The sequence below is a fragment of the Rhinoderma darwinii genome, chromosome 12, assembly GCF_050947455.1.
Source record: "Rhinoderma darwinii isolate aRhiDar2 chromosome 12, aRhiDar2.hap1, whole genome shotgun sequence".
In the NCBI taxonomy this organism is placed as follows: Eukaryota; Metazoa; Chordata; class Amphibia; order Anura; family Rhinodermatidae; genus Rhinoderma; species Rhinoderma darwinii.
In genome coordinates this window covers 76,805,466-76,822,597 of record NC_134698.1, presented here as the reverse complement: position 1 = coordinate 76,822,597, position 17,132 = coordinate 76,805,466, and the positions used below count along the sequence as shown (strand labels likewise).

General features: G+C 43.9%; 1 protein-coding gene across 2 annotated transcripts in view; it reads left to right on the top strand.

The window, feature by feature from the left end:
* The window catches only part of SAMD4A (sterile alpha motif domain containing 4A), a 63,472-nt gene that overhangs the window by 37,674 nt on the left and 8,666 nt on the right, over positions 1-17,132 (top strand). The window contains exons 3-7 of one of the 2 annotated variants that reach the window (XM_075844140.1): positions 248-766; positions 8,257-8,517; positions 11,700-11,809; positions 16,165-16,251; positions 16,369-16,651. In XM_075844140.1, coding sequence (XP_075700255.1) covers positions 248-766; positions 8,257-8,517; positions 11,700-11,809; positions 16,165-16,251; positions 16,369-16,651 — 1,260 coding nt within the window. The remainder of the gene's footprint in view (positions 1-247; positions 767-8,256; positions 8,518-11,699; positions 11,810-16,164; positions 16,252-16,368; positions 16,652-17,132) is intronic. The other variant, XM_075844141.1, reaches the window with a different exon arrangement.

Here is a 17,132-nt window from a genome sequence, read left to right as displayed (position 1 = left end):
TATTTATTTTTTATAGACTTTTTATGCATGTATTTGTATGTATGGATATTTTTGGTATACATAATAATTTTGGTCGGGTTTTATACACTAACTTTAAGTTAATGATTTTTTTTTATTTTATTTTTTTATATTTTTTTTTAGATGTAAATAAAAAGCTGCCTATATGCAAACATTCTGAAAAATGTTACTGTGAGAAGTAAGGAAAAGTTGCCTGATATTTTTTTTTTTTTTTTTTTTTCTCTTTCAGCAATCATTAACCAGTGGCAACAGGAATCCAAGGACACGGTGATCTCTCAGCTTTTAACCCACCTGCCTTTACTAAAGCCTGGGAACATGGACGCAAAGGTGGAGTACATGAAGCTGCTGCCGAAACTATTGGCTCATTCGATAGAACACAACCAGCACATAGAAGAGAGCCGTCAGTTGTTGTCGTACGCCTTGATACACCCGGCCACTTCATTGGACGACAGGAGCGCTTTGGCAATGTGGCTGAATCACTTAGACGACCGTACGTCGGGGAACTTTGTTACCCAGGGGCGGTGTCGATCAGACTCTTTGGATTATGGGCAAATGCATTACTACCACCAAAGACAGAACTCGGATGATAAACTGAACGGCTGGCCGAATTCTCGTGACTCCGGGATCTGTGTCAGTTCCTCTAACTGGCAGGACAAGAACGTGAGCTGTGAGAATGGACATTTGCCCCTGTACCCCTCTTCCTCTGTCCCTACAACCATCAATGCTATTGGAACAAGTACAAGCACAAGTAAGTCGTCCGTTTATTGTTTATTTGGAAATGTTCAATTTCTAAGCTACGCAAAAAGTTACAACCCAAAAAAAGAATCTGACTACACAGGGTTTGTTTGTAGTCTGTAACTATAGAAACACACAGATCTACATAGGAGCTGTATAAACAAAACAGTAGGATATTTTTAATCTAGCGTATTTGAAAAGTTGCTTTGTTTTTTTTTTTTTATCTACTGGAGCAATAAAACCGCTGTCTGCAAATGTAAACATGCCCTTTAAGGAATCTGAAGGACGTACCCTTTAAAGAGTCTGTTGCTCTCTAGCTGTTCCAAAACGATCACCCCAGCATGCCCTAAAAGTCTGCAGATGTCTGGACATGCTTGGAGTTGTAGTTTTGCAACAGTTAAAGACCATGTTGGACTGGCCCACCAAAGTAACAGAGGATCCTATGGTGGGACTCTGCTCTGATACCGCTTAAGACCAGCTTCTTTAAAGCTGACTTTTGAGCCAATCGCTTGCTACAAGGGTAATTTTCTGGTGGGATGATTCACAAATAACCTATTCGTTCTTATTGATATGTCCTGTGTGCGTAATGATAACAGCAAAGTTTATGATGGAATTAAAAGTGGATGTGCATGTTCTGTATAGATGGTGGTTGGGTCCTCCATAACCATTTCCTCCAGTGGTTCCAAAGAGCCCCAGTCCAACACTGACTGGAGAGCCACAAGGACGATTATCGGGAAGACTAGTGTTAATATAACGCTCGTTGCCGATAATTGGCCAGTGTAAAAAGGGGAACGATCAGCAGATGGACGAGCAAACGCTCGAGCTGCTGGTCGTATTGTTTTGAAAAAGTAAAAGATTATCGTTGTCGGCAGCACATCTCCCTGTGTAAACATGATGTATGGGGATGAGTGATCGGAGTAACGACCGCTCGTCCCCATACATGGCTCCGTGTGGCAGTGTCAGCCGGTGTAAATGGGTCTTTAGAGATTACTGCCCTAATAAATAAAATTATTTTCATCATTAAACAACTTTATTTGATGGGGTGTAGTACCTTTTGACAACCTATCGATGGCACTTAAATGGCAACTGTATGCCTGACGCAGCCCAACATGCCGAAAACAAAGTATGCAGTTTAATCAAGTACTCTAAACGTGGACCTAATGTAGTGAATTGAAGATGGTTATATTTTCTATAGTGTGTGTGTGTGTGTGTGTGTGTGTGTGTATATAGTTAGATCTTCCTGATGGCTTGGACAGACTGTTGGAGGATATATGTTGCACTTTGGGTCTAGCATTAAAAACTCTGCTTTGAAACTTGGTGAACTGTGCAAAGATGAAAATAAAGGAGAGAGACGTATCCAAGTATTCTGCGAGTAGTTCATATGTCGTGCATAATGGTGTATGTTGATTTAGGGCTACCATTGCTCCGTGTAGGACTGAGGTTCCTTGGGCTCAACAGAGGTAATTTCGAGGACCCATCCCCCTCCTATACAGAATGTGTACACGCTACATTTAATCACATTGTAAACTTTGTTGTGCTCATAGAACATGCAGGACCTATCATTAACCGTAGTGGCAAGTGATTGGCTCAAAATGGGGTTGTTTTCTGCTGGACCTTTTGGGCCCTTTTTATTGCGTCAGCGCATGTGCCGAATGGAGAATCCTATGGTGGTCCAGTCTGAAGCAGCCCAATCTTCGGGACATAAAGCTTAATTTTTGTATAATGAAAACATCTGCTGTTTTCTAAAATACCAGATCTTAGAAATGGTTTAAGAATTGTAACAGTAAGTGAATGGAAATATTCATGTGTAGATTGGAACAGAAGCTGAATACCTTCTCTAATCGGGAGCGGATTGACCGTTATGGTAGAGACTCTAGGTCAGTTAGAGCACTCAAAGTGGAAAACTGCGCCACTTTGTGGAGTTTGTATTGCTACGGTGCTTGGCTCGCAGATTTCACATATGGCACGGCAAATGCCCAAAACCAGCTCCAGCAAGATCCGTACTTCCAGGAGTGTTCACGTGACTCGGAAATGTTGGGACATAAGCTTCAACACTTCAGGAAAAGAATCCAGCATTGCCAGCATCCAGATGATCCAAAGTTTATTAGTTCACGTATATTAAAATTGAATACAAAATATTGCTTACGCGTTTCGGTCTTCACAAGGCCTTTCTCATATGGGCTTCTAACATGGAAGCTGTTTTGTATGTGATTTTAATATGTGAACTGGCAAACTTTTGGATGCTCGCAATTTTAGCTCATAAATAATATTGCCTACGCTGATACATTGTAGCAAACTGTCGCTGTGTGTACAGAACGAGGTCAAGGAAGGTTTTCAGCCTCTGAATGCAAACAAGTTTACAGACAGTAGGCAGAGATCTACAAAAGGAAACAAAGGGGCAGATTTATTAACGTTGTCTGAAATTTAGACCGCTTAAAACTAGATAACTTTGGCGCAACTTCTGCCTGTCTTATCACAGTCGCGCACACTACAATAGATTTGTCGTATCTTGCTGGACATGTCGGACACTTCTCTTCTGTACGCCACCTCTTGTCCAGCTTGGTTTATCTTGTGTTAAAATTGTGTTGCATGCCAATCTGGCGCATTTTATGACTCCATTTAGCCATGCCATTGTTCTAGCCACTTTTTAAAAAAATAAATAAATAATTTGACTAATGAGGTGCAGTGTGTCTAAAATCTCAATTTTTGGCGCAATTTGAGTTGAAGTATTTTAAGAAGTTGCGGTATTTTTTTATTATATAATTATTTAAGCTTTATTTACAGAAGTCTGGCCAAAATAGAATAAATCCCTGGGAGACCTCTTTATTTATTAGGTGTGTGTGTCTCCATGTAATGCTTAATTTCCCCTGTGGTGGCGCTGAAGAGGCGTTAAACACTACCCGGTTCCCCCCCACAGATTTCTGCACCATGGATTGCAAAAAGCAGAGAACCCCTTTAAGTAGTAAAATTTTATACCGAAACCATTTAATTTACAGGGGAAAAAAGCCATTGCCTTATGGGTCACCTTTAGCAGCAATACCTGTAACCAGACTTCTTATAGTTCTATGTCCGTCTTTCACGTTGCCTTTGAGGAATTTTATCCCACTCTTCCCTGGAGATCGTCTTTTCTCCGGACACCTTGGACATACAGATGTTTTGGGGTTTTGTAGGAATGAGAAGCGATCGGTATGAAGCAGGCAGCTGTGTTTTTAATATCTTTATATATCGTGCACCATTTATGTATCGGTGCAGTGACTGTAGATCAGATTCAGCAGGCAAGTGATCCAACAGGTGTCTAGCTGTGAATGTGTAAATGCGGCCTTGGAACGAGCGGTGTGCTGCTCTTCATTCCATAGAGTACGCTCACTGTAGTTTTATTCTTAAACCAAAGCTGTACATTTCATTCATACAATTCCTTCCCGGCCTCTCAAAAGAAAATATCTTCCATAAAACACCGGGACAGATTTATCAAAACTAGTGCATAGTAAGAGTGGAACAGTTGCCCATAGCAACCAATCAGGTACAAGCTCTCATTTTTCAAAGGCCTTTTTGAAAGTGAATGAAGCAACCTGATTGGTTGTTATGGGGGAACTACTCCACTTTCCCTTTGCACCATTTTTGATAAATTTCCCCCATGAAGGATTAATGGAGTTACACTTTCTTTCAGTCAAGTTCAAAATTGTATTCAATTGTTTAGTTGTGTACGTTAGTGGGGAAAGCTGGGTGACTGCTAATATGGCCGCTATGACAGCTCGCAGAGCAGTAATCTCCAACCAGTGGGTTTCCAGCTGTTGTGAAGCTGCTACACCTGGAATGAAGCTGTCAGGGCATGCTGGGAGTTGTAGTTTCTCAACAGCTGTAGGGTGGAGACCACTGTCCTAGAGGTTGTCAACAGGAGCGTAATTTAAAGGGGTTTTCCCAGAATCAGAAATGATCACCTATCCACCGGTCGTGAGAACAGGGGGACCCGAACACCCAGATCCTCCTGCTGCACCCTGTGGAGGAGCTTGAATGGAGCGGTGGTTGAGCATGCGCCCGCTGCTCCGTTCTAGGTCTATGAGCATGACGGAAACAGCTGGACGCTGTACTTGGTTGGCTGTTTTTCCTTTTTCCTATAGACATTGAATGGAACCACTTCATTCAATGTCCTCACTGTGGTCAAGCAGTAAGGAAGAACACTGGGTTTGTGGCCCCCTGTTCTCACAAATGGTGGGGGTCCCAGCAATCCAAAAAAGTTATCGCCTGTGGATAGGTGATCATTTATCATTTTGGGAAAACCCCTTTTATAGCTCCATGGCCCAGTGCAAAGTCTGCACCTACCATGTGCCATTTACGAAACTAGTGTCTTATGTGATAGAGGGCCCTATGAGCCCCCTCAGGGACTGGGTGCGACTGGTACCTTAGCAGGGCCGGCCTAAGGGGTGTGCAACCTTGATGGCCTGGGCACCCGAAACTTGCCCCCCACCTGATACTACCCCTAGTTTATTGGTTGGAAAGGATTGTTTAGGCAGCGGTCCGGCAGCGTCTTGCGTGTTCCTTACGGTGATGGTACTTGGCCACTGTATGATTTATCATATTGTGCTCAAATGATACAATCACAGAGGGGGGCATCAATAGGTATTGCATAGGGCATCAACCAGTCTAAGGCCGCCCTAGATATGTCCCTGGTTGTCACCCAGCTTTCCTAGACTCCTGAATCGAGATTCTCCGTAGTCATGAAATAGGCAGCGAGACATTCCTGGCTCCAGTATTAAATAACCAGATTTGTGTTTATGAACCTGGGTGACCAATACATGAGAGCGGTCATGGTGGCCATATTGGTTGTCAGGCAGTTATCGGATAAACTAAAATCACTAAATTACTACAATTTGCACACCAGGCCGAAAAGCTGGAAATTGAAATCCGTTTACATTTTTCCTGTCAGCTCGTCGTCCGTACACACCAGCTGTTTTAGGGCAGCCTGTGCCTGCTGTTAGTCTACCGGTAGATTTTCCAGGCAGTGGTGGGCAATTTGCTGCCCACACACCCCTGCAATCTTTACAAAGCTTTTCATTGAGGCAGCATAACCTGTATACACGGTGGAATGTCTTTTTTAATCCGGCATTTGATAATCCAGAAACGCCATTTTAATTTGATATTTCACAAACCATAGCCGAAAACTGAGCAGAGCGAACGGAATGCAAGTGAGTTTTACATTTATCTGATAATCTGGAGTATCTGAAAAGTGATATCCTAGGATACATCCATCTCTCTAATATATGTATAGCTATCTATACAACAAATTAAACTTCAGTCTCTAGGAGCGGATTCGCCCTCATCGGCCACCAGAACGTCGGTGGTGACTGTTCTGGTTCAATACTTCTTGACTGTTTTAATTTACTTGTCTCCTGCATGAGGATCTCTCTACATGGAGATACAAATTATGGTATCTATTAACCGAAGATCCTGACCACAAGCGGCTGCTGCTTTCTAACTTGTACGGTTCGGAGAAATCCATTAAACTGTCACCCTTAGTAATTGTAGAGCGATCCTCGGAGACTATAGAAAGTCCTCCTGGGGAAGAGGCTGCCACAGTCTTTCACTAATCTCTGCTCGTGAGTCCTTCGCGTCATAGAGCGAGAATAAAAAATAATTATAAATAATCCGGTTCTGGAATTGGCAGGTGGTTCAACTGTGATCCATTAGTTTGGAAATTTAAAGATTGTTTATAGTCAGATATAACATTTTTCATACATTTCTTGCCCACAGGGGGCAGTATAATAGCACAGTATAACTCCCAGAATCTGGCATTAATAGGATTTGGTAGGTGCTGAATTATCAAATTCTGGTCCCTATAATAGTTGTAAAAAGCTGTATTGAACTACCCGGAAGAGTGCAAAACTTCCTGTAAAATGATGACTTAAATTGAAAGGGCTTTTGCCATCAAACATTTGACATATCCACAGGCTATGTCATAATTGTCAGATGCAGGTCCCACTTCTGGTACCCACACCGATCTCTAGAACGGGTCCCCCTAAACCCCGCTCTACTGCTTTGTTGTGGTTGAAGAGTGATTCCTGACCATAAGGAAGGAAACTGCGGAGCTACGCTGTTTCCGTAACTCCCGTAGAACTGAATGGTCGTTACGGAAACCGCGTAGCTCGCATGCTATGCGGCTTCTGTATTTACCATTCCCTACTATGGGAGTTACGGAAACAGCGTAGCACAGCGAGCTATGCTGTTTCCGTATTTCATGGTCTGGAATCACTCTTCAGCCACAACACAGAGCAGTAGAACGGGGTTTAGGGGGCCCCGTTCTAGAGATAGATCTGGGACCCAGAGGTGGGACCCGCATCTGACACTTGACATCCTGTAGATATGTCAAATGTCTGTGATGGGAAAACCCCTTTAAGGGGCTTTCCAGAGATTTGGAATAAGCCGTCTACAGCGCCACTCTTGTCCCTGGCCTGTTTGGCAATTGAATGCTGCATTCATGTCCAGGGCTATGTCTGGTATTACAGCCCAGCTCCACGAACAAGTGTGGCGCTGTTTCTGCTGATAAGATTTCTGTCCAATTATTTTAATTTATCACATTTCCTGGACTATTGCATGTCTGAATTTTTACAATGTATGGGGTTTTGTTTTTGTTTTTTTGATTTAAAATTTATGGAAGAGTGTTATAGGCGATGCCTTTTTTTATTGTATGTATAGTGTTCAGAGGCGTAACGTGAATCTCCTAGGCCCCACTGCAAAATCTGTAACGAGGCCTCCACCTACCATGAGCCTTTTATAATGATGGTGTCTTATGTGATAGCGGCCTTTGGGCCCTCTCATGCAAAAGGGTCTCGGAGCAACTACAACCTGTGCACCCAAGGATACTACAAGACCAGCAGGATTGTTAAAGACAAAACACGTTGGCTTATAAGAACGTCCGCCCCGAAATATCCTGTTGAATGTTTCCTTGATTGATTGGGATTGCTTTAGTTAAAATTATATAGTGAATCTGCTGACTATATGGCACAGTTCCATTGTTTGCTTTCTCTTTTCCAGACTAGTTTATCTCCTGTCATAAAGCTTTCCCTTAAAACTTATTTGGGGATAACCAATCTATTCAGAGTAAAATTGGTGTAGTGATGAGGGATGTGAGTGATATCATTAGCGCACAGCATGCTGGTACTGTGGTCATGGCCGAGAACTTTAGAACTTTGGTCACTGGCTTAAAGGGGTTGTACAGGATTAGAAAAACATGGCTTCATTCTTCCAGAAACACTGCTCCTCCTGCCTATGGTTTGTGTCTAGTATTGCAGCTCCATTGCAGAACTGCAATACCACAAACAACCTGTGGACAGGTGTGGCACTGTTTTTGCAGGACAAAAACTTTTACTTTTTTTTTCCAAACCCTTGTATTGGGTAGAGCCCATTGGGATTTAGTTATACTATTTTCTATCTGTAAAGAGCACATTTTTTTTTTTTTAAGCTTATGCTGTTGCTGGATTTTATCAATTACGTTTCCTTATTTTTCAGTTCTCTCAGGCCAGACGCACCATAGCCCCTTGAAAAGATCTGTGTCCCTCACTCCGCCCATGAATGTGCCAAACCAGCCGCTCGGACATGGGTGGATGTCTCATGAAGATTTGAGAGCCAGAGGATCCCAGGTTGTCCCATCTGATCATGCCCCCCTGTCTCCACAAAGCAGCGTAGCCTCTTCGGGGAGTGGTGGGAGTGAGCACTTAGAAGACCCCTCTGCGCGTAATACATTCCAAGATGAAGGAAGCGGTATGAAAGGTGAGTAAAGTAGGGTCCTCTGAGTAGGGGGTGTGCGCATCGGGTTCCGTATGAATGGTGATTGGATGTAGAGGGAATGTGGAAAAATGTCTGCCCGTTGTAGGTAAAGAATATTTTCAATGCCGGGGTGTAACCAGTAACCACGGGGCCTCACAGCAGAACTCTGAATGGAGGACGTGAATGGCTTATGATTATTTTCGTTTCCTCTGGTCTTTGCCTCACTACTTTTATGTGGAGATGGGCCCCCTTAGTTGCTGGGCCACATAGCAGATTCTATACCGACTTCAATTATCCCAAGGAGAAATAGATCCAAGGGGCTATGCAGTCCCCTTGGCAAAACTTCTATAATCCCCACTTTTTGTCTGCCGCGGTTCTTCTATTAATTTTGCGCTGACCTGATGCTGAACAAACACTGATTGGTAGCATTCCAGCAGCACGTAACCAATGAGCATTTACCTAACTGGGGGGTAAGAGTCGCCTCCTAATCTTCATTTAATCACTAGTGGTTGGGTTATAGTTTTTATTTTTTATTTTTTTTTGTTTTGCTTTTTAAGACCATGTTTTTTATTGAATTTTTATACTTTAAAATACAAATAGAAGAGACTCATTCTGGTCAATGCACACGATGCGTGTTACGTGCGGTTTTGCCGTGCGTATTTGCGTGCGACAAAACCACAGCGTAATACAGTACCAGCATAGTCTGAGATTCCAGGAAATCTTATGTACACGCTGCAGTATTTTTCTGCATGTAAATTGACCTGCGGTGCAGATTTTAAAATCCACAACATGTGAATTTATCTTGCGTTCCCGCTTGTATATGCCTAGTGCTGAGGAAAATCGCACGAAAACGCATCGACACGTAAAAACCACACTGAAAAACGCATGGTTAGGTGTGGTTTTTACCTGCGAAATTCCTGCGTATTGCTGCGGTTTTGGTGCACATTTTCTGCAGCTTAAGCAACGTGTGCATGTAGCCTAAATCCCAATATCTGAAAGTTGCCGATGATACAAGGTACATTATAGAGTAAGGGCCCTTTTACGTGGGGCCATCATCAGGCAAATGTGCATTCGTATGAACACTCGTTCCCGATGATCGCTCTATGTAAATGTTAATCAGCTGATAGTATTTATGCAGCGCAAAATATTATCGTTGTCAGCAGCACATCTACTTGTGTGAACAGAGACGTGCTGCCAACATGATGGAAATGTATGGGGAAGAGCAATCATAGTAACGAGCGCTTGTACCCATACATTACTGATCATAGCTTCTTGTGAAAGGAGCAAACGAGCGGCGATCAACGAGCTGTTTGGTTGATCTACACCAGCCAATTTTGGCCATAATGAGTGCCGAAGAACCCCATAGTATAAAGATAAGGCGCCACCTATGGTCCGGTAGAATACAGTATTAATTCAGCCATAATTATAAACCAATTAAACATAAATGTTCAACTCCGGTGCCTGTTTAAAGACCGTCTCGAGCAACGTAACAACAATATATTAATACAATCTCTAGATGGTAAGTCCGTGGGAGGAGGGTGGATATGGGGGAATAGAGAGCTTGGACATCCTTTGCTCTCAACGCAAAATGCCTATGTTCCCAATTAGCGATATGGCAAAAGTTACTTTAGTTTATAATTATTCTGTCCTAGCTGTAACTGAAATCGGCTCTATATGCACTGTCTTTTTAAAAAGTCTGTATTTACACAAATGTAAACAAGCAGAAATGCAGTGTAAAGTATGAGGAAAAAAACGTTAATCCGCCTGAGCATCTGATATGACGGGAGGGGAATTTGAAGTGGGTGGGAGGATGTTATAAGGACAATATCCCCTTACGGATAGGGCATTCTGTGATTTGCATGCAGTTTGATCTAGACGTTTGGTTTGGCTTAATATCACATTGTATAAGACCTCTGCTTTTGCCATGCATTGTTGTATACCACAATGGTTCTGACTTCCCATCTTGCCTTAGAAGCCAGTAGGAACCGCATGTAGCACAACTGTGGACCATGCACAACTATTGAAAGCGTAAAGACTTAAATCGCGCCAAATTTGCATCTTGCAACTTAAGTCGTGCCAGGCGCCCCCTCACAAATATTCGTCTATCTTTAGATGTCTATAGCATCTTTGATCCATGTTTTTTATCGGAGTAGCACACTTGTTGCGGCTCAGTTATTCCTTCTTGACAGCTGCAAAATTGCATGTCCCCTGAGTGACCGGGGCTGCGAGACGTGGGGCAAAGACTCTGGGGAGTGGCCATGTGAAAAATACCCTGGCAGCTGGGTGAAGTTGTGCCGCATGCAATACGAAAATTAAACTAATGGGTTTTAGCTGCAAGTGGCACATTTACTCTTATTGAACGTTTCCGGAACGCTGGGAGCGAGCGCAGGCGGTGAGACGCACATGAGGACATATGCTGAATAAATTGCTACATAGAAGCAAAAAATATTCCCAATAATCCGATTGGTTTTGTTTTTTTGTGCGATGTGCCAAACATTTACCACTTCCCGCATACTATGAATCGCTGCACTGATCTTTCGAAAAGCAGAAATCACATGACGGTACCCTGTAGGCGCGCAAATCTTCACACCCCGAGGGCCAACTCCAGGCCCCAGACATCCAACACGTCGTAGACTTGACAATTTTGCCACATATTAGACAATCTGCATGTTTAATTCTGTCTATAGTTGTGTCATATTTTATACGTATATCTAATAGGTGTAATGTCAGAGGTTATAATGTTTGATTATTTAAAACCTTATGAATTTAACAATATTCTAACCTAAAAATTGTTTTTATTCTGTAAGTTTTTAGAATGTAAAGATGTTTTAATTCTAACATATTAGTCTATTCTAATTGTTGTGTGTGTGTGTGTGTGTGTGTGTGTGTGTATGTATATATATATATATATATATATATATGTTCTATCACACACACACACACACACACACACACGTTGTTAGATATATAGATTGTATATCTAACAATGAGTATGTATATAGATGCTCACAAACACCTATAATACGTGTGTGTGTGTAATATATAGTGTGGGTATTTTTTTGTATATATGTGTGTATCACACACACACACACACACACGTTCGTACTTTCTAAGTGGTAATATGAGCAACTTTGTTATCTGTTTGCAGTTCGACTTTATTATATTGTTTTATGCTGGTCTTTTAGATGTCCCTGCGTGGCTCAAAAGTCTTCGTTTGCACAAGTACGCAGCCCTGTTTTCTCAGATGACGTACGAGGAGATGATGTCCCTCAATGAGTGTCAGCTGGAGGCACAGGTAAGATTTTTCTTTTTCGAAGTACATTTAGGTAAATACTTGATACCAGGGGCGTAGCTAGAGGCTCATGGGCCCCGATGCAAAAATTCTTACTGGGCCCCCCCCCCCGCAAACTTCTCATGGCCGACGGTCCGCTTTCAGCTGCATCGCTGGGTCTCCTAAGTGACCCAACAATGCAGCACTAGCAGCCGGGGCGTCACTAAGGCTGGGTTCACACACACTATTTACGGACGTAATTCGGGCGTTTTAGCATTGCTTTACGTCCGAAAATGCGGCTCAAAAGCGTCGGCAAACATCTGCCCATTCATTTGAATGGGTCTTACGATGTTCTGTGCCGACGGTCATTTTTTTTTACGCGCCGCTGTCAAAAGTGCCTGTCACTTCTTCAGACATAAATGGAGCCGTTTTCCATGGACTCCATGGAAAACCAGCTTCAATTACTTCCGTAATGGACGCAGCAAAAGACGCCTGCACATGCCATTACGGCTGAAATTACGGTGCTGTTTTCTCCTGAAAACAGCACAGTAATTTCAGCCGTAACGGAGGCTGCCGTGTGAACATACCCTCAGGGCTTAAAATGTCAGGGGAAATAGCCCCAATACATATGTGTCCGCCCCAAAAAAAAGTGTGTATATGAGACAGCATAGCATATCTATAGCACTACGACCCTATAAACTATGGATAGGATTAGATACAGTGGCTCAGCAGACAGTATCACACATGATAGGATTAGATACAGTGGCTCAGAAGGCAGTATCACACATGATAGGATTAGATACACAGCTCAGCAGACAGTATCACACATGATAGGATTAGATACAGTGGCTCAGCAGACAGTACCACACATGATAGGATTAGATACAGTGGCTCAGCAGACAGTACCACACATGATAGGATTAGATACAGTGGCTCAGCAGACAGTATCACACATGATTGGATTAGATACACAGCTCAGCAGACTGTATCACACATGATTGGATTAGATACAGGGCCCAGCTCGCTGACATTGCGTCTCCAGCGCTCCACCCAGGAAAGGTAAGAATAATAATTTTGCTTCTTTATGTGTTACAGATTATTTTTGTGTGTTTGTGTTTTTTTTACAGGTTCGGTTGTTGGACTTCGGATTCGAGGACTTCAATGACGGCGTTTTTTTTATTCTCAATAAAATGGTTAATGAGGGTTGTGTTTTTTTATTTCAATAAAATATTTTTTCTATGTGCTTGTATCTTTTTAAACTTTATTATCACCGCCTTAGTAATGGCCGCTGGCTGATTGACAACCTCCATTACTAAGGCGAGGCTTAATGTTAGCCGGTGCAGAGGCTACACTAACCCCCATTATTACCCCGGTACCCACCGCCACCAGGAGTACTGGGAAGAGCCGGGTACGAACCAGTACCCGACCATCTGTAGTGACGGGCAGGCACCGGGGTGGCCGCAGGCTGGTAGTATTAGGCTGGGGAAGGCCAAAAACAGTGGCACCTACCACCCTGGTAATGCTGCCTGCTGCTGCTGTGTTGTATCTGGCTGGTTATGAAAATTGGGGGGTACCCCACATAGTTCTTTCCAATTATTTTTTTTTAAATGACGTGGGGTCCCCCCCATTTTCATAACCAGCCAGATACAATAAAGCAGCAGCAGGCAGCATTACCAGGGTGGGAAGGGCCTCTGTTTTTGGCCTTTTCCCTCCTGATAATACCAGCCTGCGGCCACCCCGGTGGCTGACCATCACTACAGATGGTCGGGTACTGGATCGTACCCGGCTCTTCCCAGCACCCCTGGTGGCGGTGGGTACCGGGGTAATAAAGGGGGTTAGTGTAGCCTCTGCACCGGCTAACATTAAGCCCCGCCTTAGCAATGGATGCTGTCAATCAGCCGGCGGCCATTACTAAGGCGGTAGTAATATAGTTTAAAAAAAAAACACAAAGACATAGAAAAAATATTTTATTGAAATAAAAAAAAACCCACACAACCCTCATTAACCATTTTATTGACAATAAAAAAAAAGCTGTCATCGAAGTAGTCCTGGAATCCGACGTAGTCCAATGACCGAACCTGTAAGAAAACACACAAAAAACTATTAGTAACACATGTGTTAGGGTATGTGCACAGACACTAATTACGTCCGTAATTGACGGACGTATTTCGGCCGCAAGTTCCGGACCGAACTCAGTGCAGGGAGCCGGGCTCCTAGCATTATACTTATGTACGACGCTAGGAGTCCCTGCCTCGCTGCCGGACAACTGTCCCGTACTGAAAACATGATTACAGTATGGGACAGTTGTCCTGCAGAGAGGCAGGGACTCCTAGCGTCGTACATAAGTATGATGCTAGGAGCCCGGCTCCCTGCACTGTGTTCGGTCCGGAACTTGCGGCCGAAATACGTCCGTCAATTACGGACGTAATTAGTGTCTGTGCACATACCCTGAGGCTTAGATACAGGGCCCATGTGTGATACTGTCTGTGGGACCCTGTAGCTAAGCCTACCACACTGTAGGTTTAGATACAGGGTCCAGCAGACAGTAATCTTATACAGTATAAGATTACTGTGTGCTGGGGCCCTGTATCTAAACCTACAGTGTGGTAGGCTTAGATACAGGGCCCAGCAGACAGGATCACGCATGGGCCATGTATCTAAGCCTACCATGTGATTGGCTTAGATACAGGGCCCAGCAGACAAGATCACACAGCCTGTGATCCTGTCTCATGGGCCCCCTAAGCCTGCTACATCGTAGGCTTAGGGGTTGTGCAGTCCCTAAACATTGATGGCCTATCCACAGGATAGGCCATCAATAGCTGATGTGTCGCCCGGGACCCGCAAATCAGCTGTTTTGAAGGGGCCGCAGCACTCGTACGAGAGCTGCTTCCCCTTCATTTCACTACTCGCTCACACTGTGAATCGCCGACACCGATTCACAGTGTGACCGGAATGAAGTGACAGGAATGAAGGGGAGCAGCTCTCGTACGAGTGCTGCGGCCCCTTCAAAACAGCTGATTGGCGGGTCCCGGGAGTCAGACCCCGCCAGTCAGGGCTAACCTTACCTTCCTCTTCGGCCGCGGCGGGAGTTCTGTAGTCTCGATGCTGTGCGCGGCGGCATAGCGCTGTGACGTCATGCGCTGCGCACAGCGATTGACGTCAGGACCTCCGCTGCGAACCGGAACCAGGAAGGTAAGTAAAGTATGTTACTATAGTAACAGGGGCCCGCGGCCCGAGTTACTATAGTAACTTTTTATTGAAGTGGTGCGGGGGGCCGTGGGCCCCCCTGGCTTCGGGGCCCGGTCGCAATTGCGACCGCTGCGACCCCTATAGCTACGCCAGTGCTTGATACCTTTATGTTGAGGGATTTTGTAATCTATTTTGTGCTCTACATGACGCAGCTGGTAAGATATTCCAAGCTTTGCTATTGCTCCCATTAGCTCAGTGTTCTTAGGGCATGTGATAGATCTGTCTTAATGACTGATTCTGTGCAACTTTATACCAATGATGTTGGGGTACAGTCCCACGTAGTGGCCCCTAAGTGTAGCCGAAACACTGCTCACTTGCAGTGGCCATTGGCCGCTCAATATAGTCAGTAATGCCCAGGAAGTTCAGGAGGTCATTAACAAGTGAGAAGGGTTTTGGGCCTGATGCGGATGCCGCTATGTGGGACCGTACCCTTAAGACACAGGTTTGGGAGCACTCGTTGACACATGAATGCTTCTCATCCCTATATAGGAAACCACAAAGGTAAATCAAATCAAGATGATCTTCTGATATCAGGCATGACATGGGAAGGTGACATTGGTGAAGTCTGTGATCTTGGATATTTCTAGATTGATTTCCAGAATGGAAGGTTCTATAGACAGTAGCAGAAATCTCTGAGCAGTGCCAAAGGGGTCTGACGTCTCTACGGAATCTGTCATTCTGGAAATCACTGGGCTGTTTGTGACTCCAGGTTTTGCAAAACTACTACTCCAAGCGTACTCCATCAGGGTGTGCTGGGAGTTGTAGTTTTGCAACAACTGGAGAGACCTAAGTTGGCTAACACTGGTTTAATGCATTGAAAAGTTAGGTCCTTCAGGGGGCTCTGGCTAAATAAAGAGTTCTGGGTAGGCGACCTTCTCTATTTCTGTATCCGATTAAAGAACTTGGATGTAATAGACATGGCTTAAAGTAAACCATTAGTTTAAGATTGGGGCCATCTCTAGGGCAATTGTTAATAGTTTTTGATAGCACCGAATAGTGGGTACGTCTAGCCGTGATCCTGACCTTTTGTGTGCTTAGCTGTTTTTATGCCAAGGAACCAATCATATCCTAGCCAGCACTTAAAATAGGAATAAAAACAAATAAATACATTTTAATTTTTTTTGTTTCAGAATGTCACAAAAGGTGCAAGGCACAAAATAGTCATTAGTATCCAGAAGCTGAAAGAGCGGCACATTCTCCTGAAGTCATTGGAAAGGGTAAGTGTTCTGGTTCCTGGTGATTCACAACATATGGATCCTGGTGTTCAAATGTTGGAAGTAAAGGCGTTGACATTTGTGTATATATAATGTAATTTTGTATATTTCATTGGACAGGACGTTCTAGAAGGGGGTAACCTGCGAGGTCCTCTTCAGGAACTGCACCAGATGATTCTTACACCCATCAAGGCATACTCCGCACAAAACGCCACTGCAGAAGACCACATCCGGGAGCCGGACTCTCCGTCTTCATTACTCGGCACTGAGGGTCAACATAACAAAGACTCTGCCTCTGGTGGGATTCAACACCACCACATGGGCAACCTAGAGGGCGAGAGTGGGGGTGTCCTTTTATCCCAAGGAGATCTTCCAGGACAGTTCACAAGGGTTATGGGTAAAGGTAAGCTAGATGTCTTCTGAGGTCTACACCAGATAAAGCGTGTGAATGTCCCTAGAATCTAGAAGGGGGCACTTATTATGGATTCATTTGCAAATCCATTTAGAAATGTTTCCTGCGGGGGCTGCATTTATGATGTCTCGGGATTAGAACTTGCTGCATTTTAGGAAAGATCCTTTCAGCATGTTACATCTGGAGGGTATTATCAGTTTGTCTACCTATCGTACCATGTTTCCAGGGTTTAATTGGATTTGCCCTCTCATCAGGCTCCCATAATCCGCGATGCGCATCGTATATAGGGCCATGTACATGAGGCCTTCCTTGCTTATGCTTGAGGATGGTCCTGAACCCCTAACAGCCGCCATAGTCATAATAGACTGTATATGGCACTGCTCTAATGCCCAGATGGTCAGTCCACTTCTGCATCCTAATTTATTTTAATGTCTTCTTATACGTGTACACGGAGAGTCCAGACTTCTTCAGT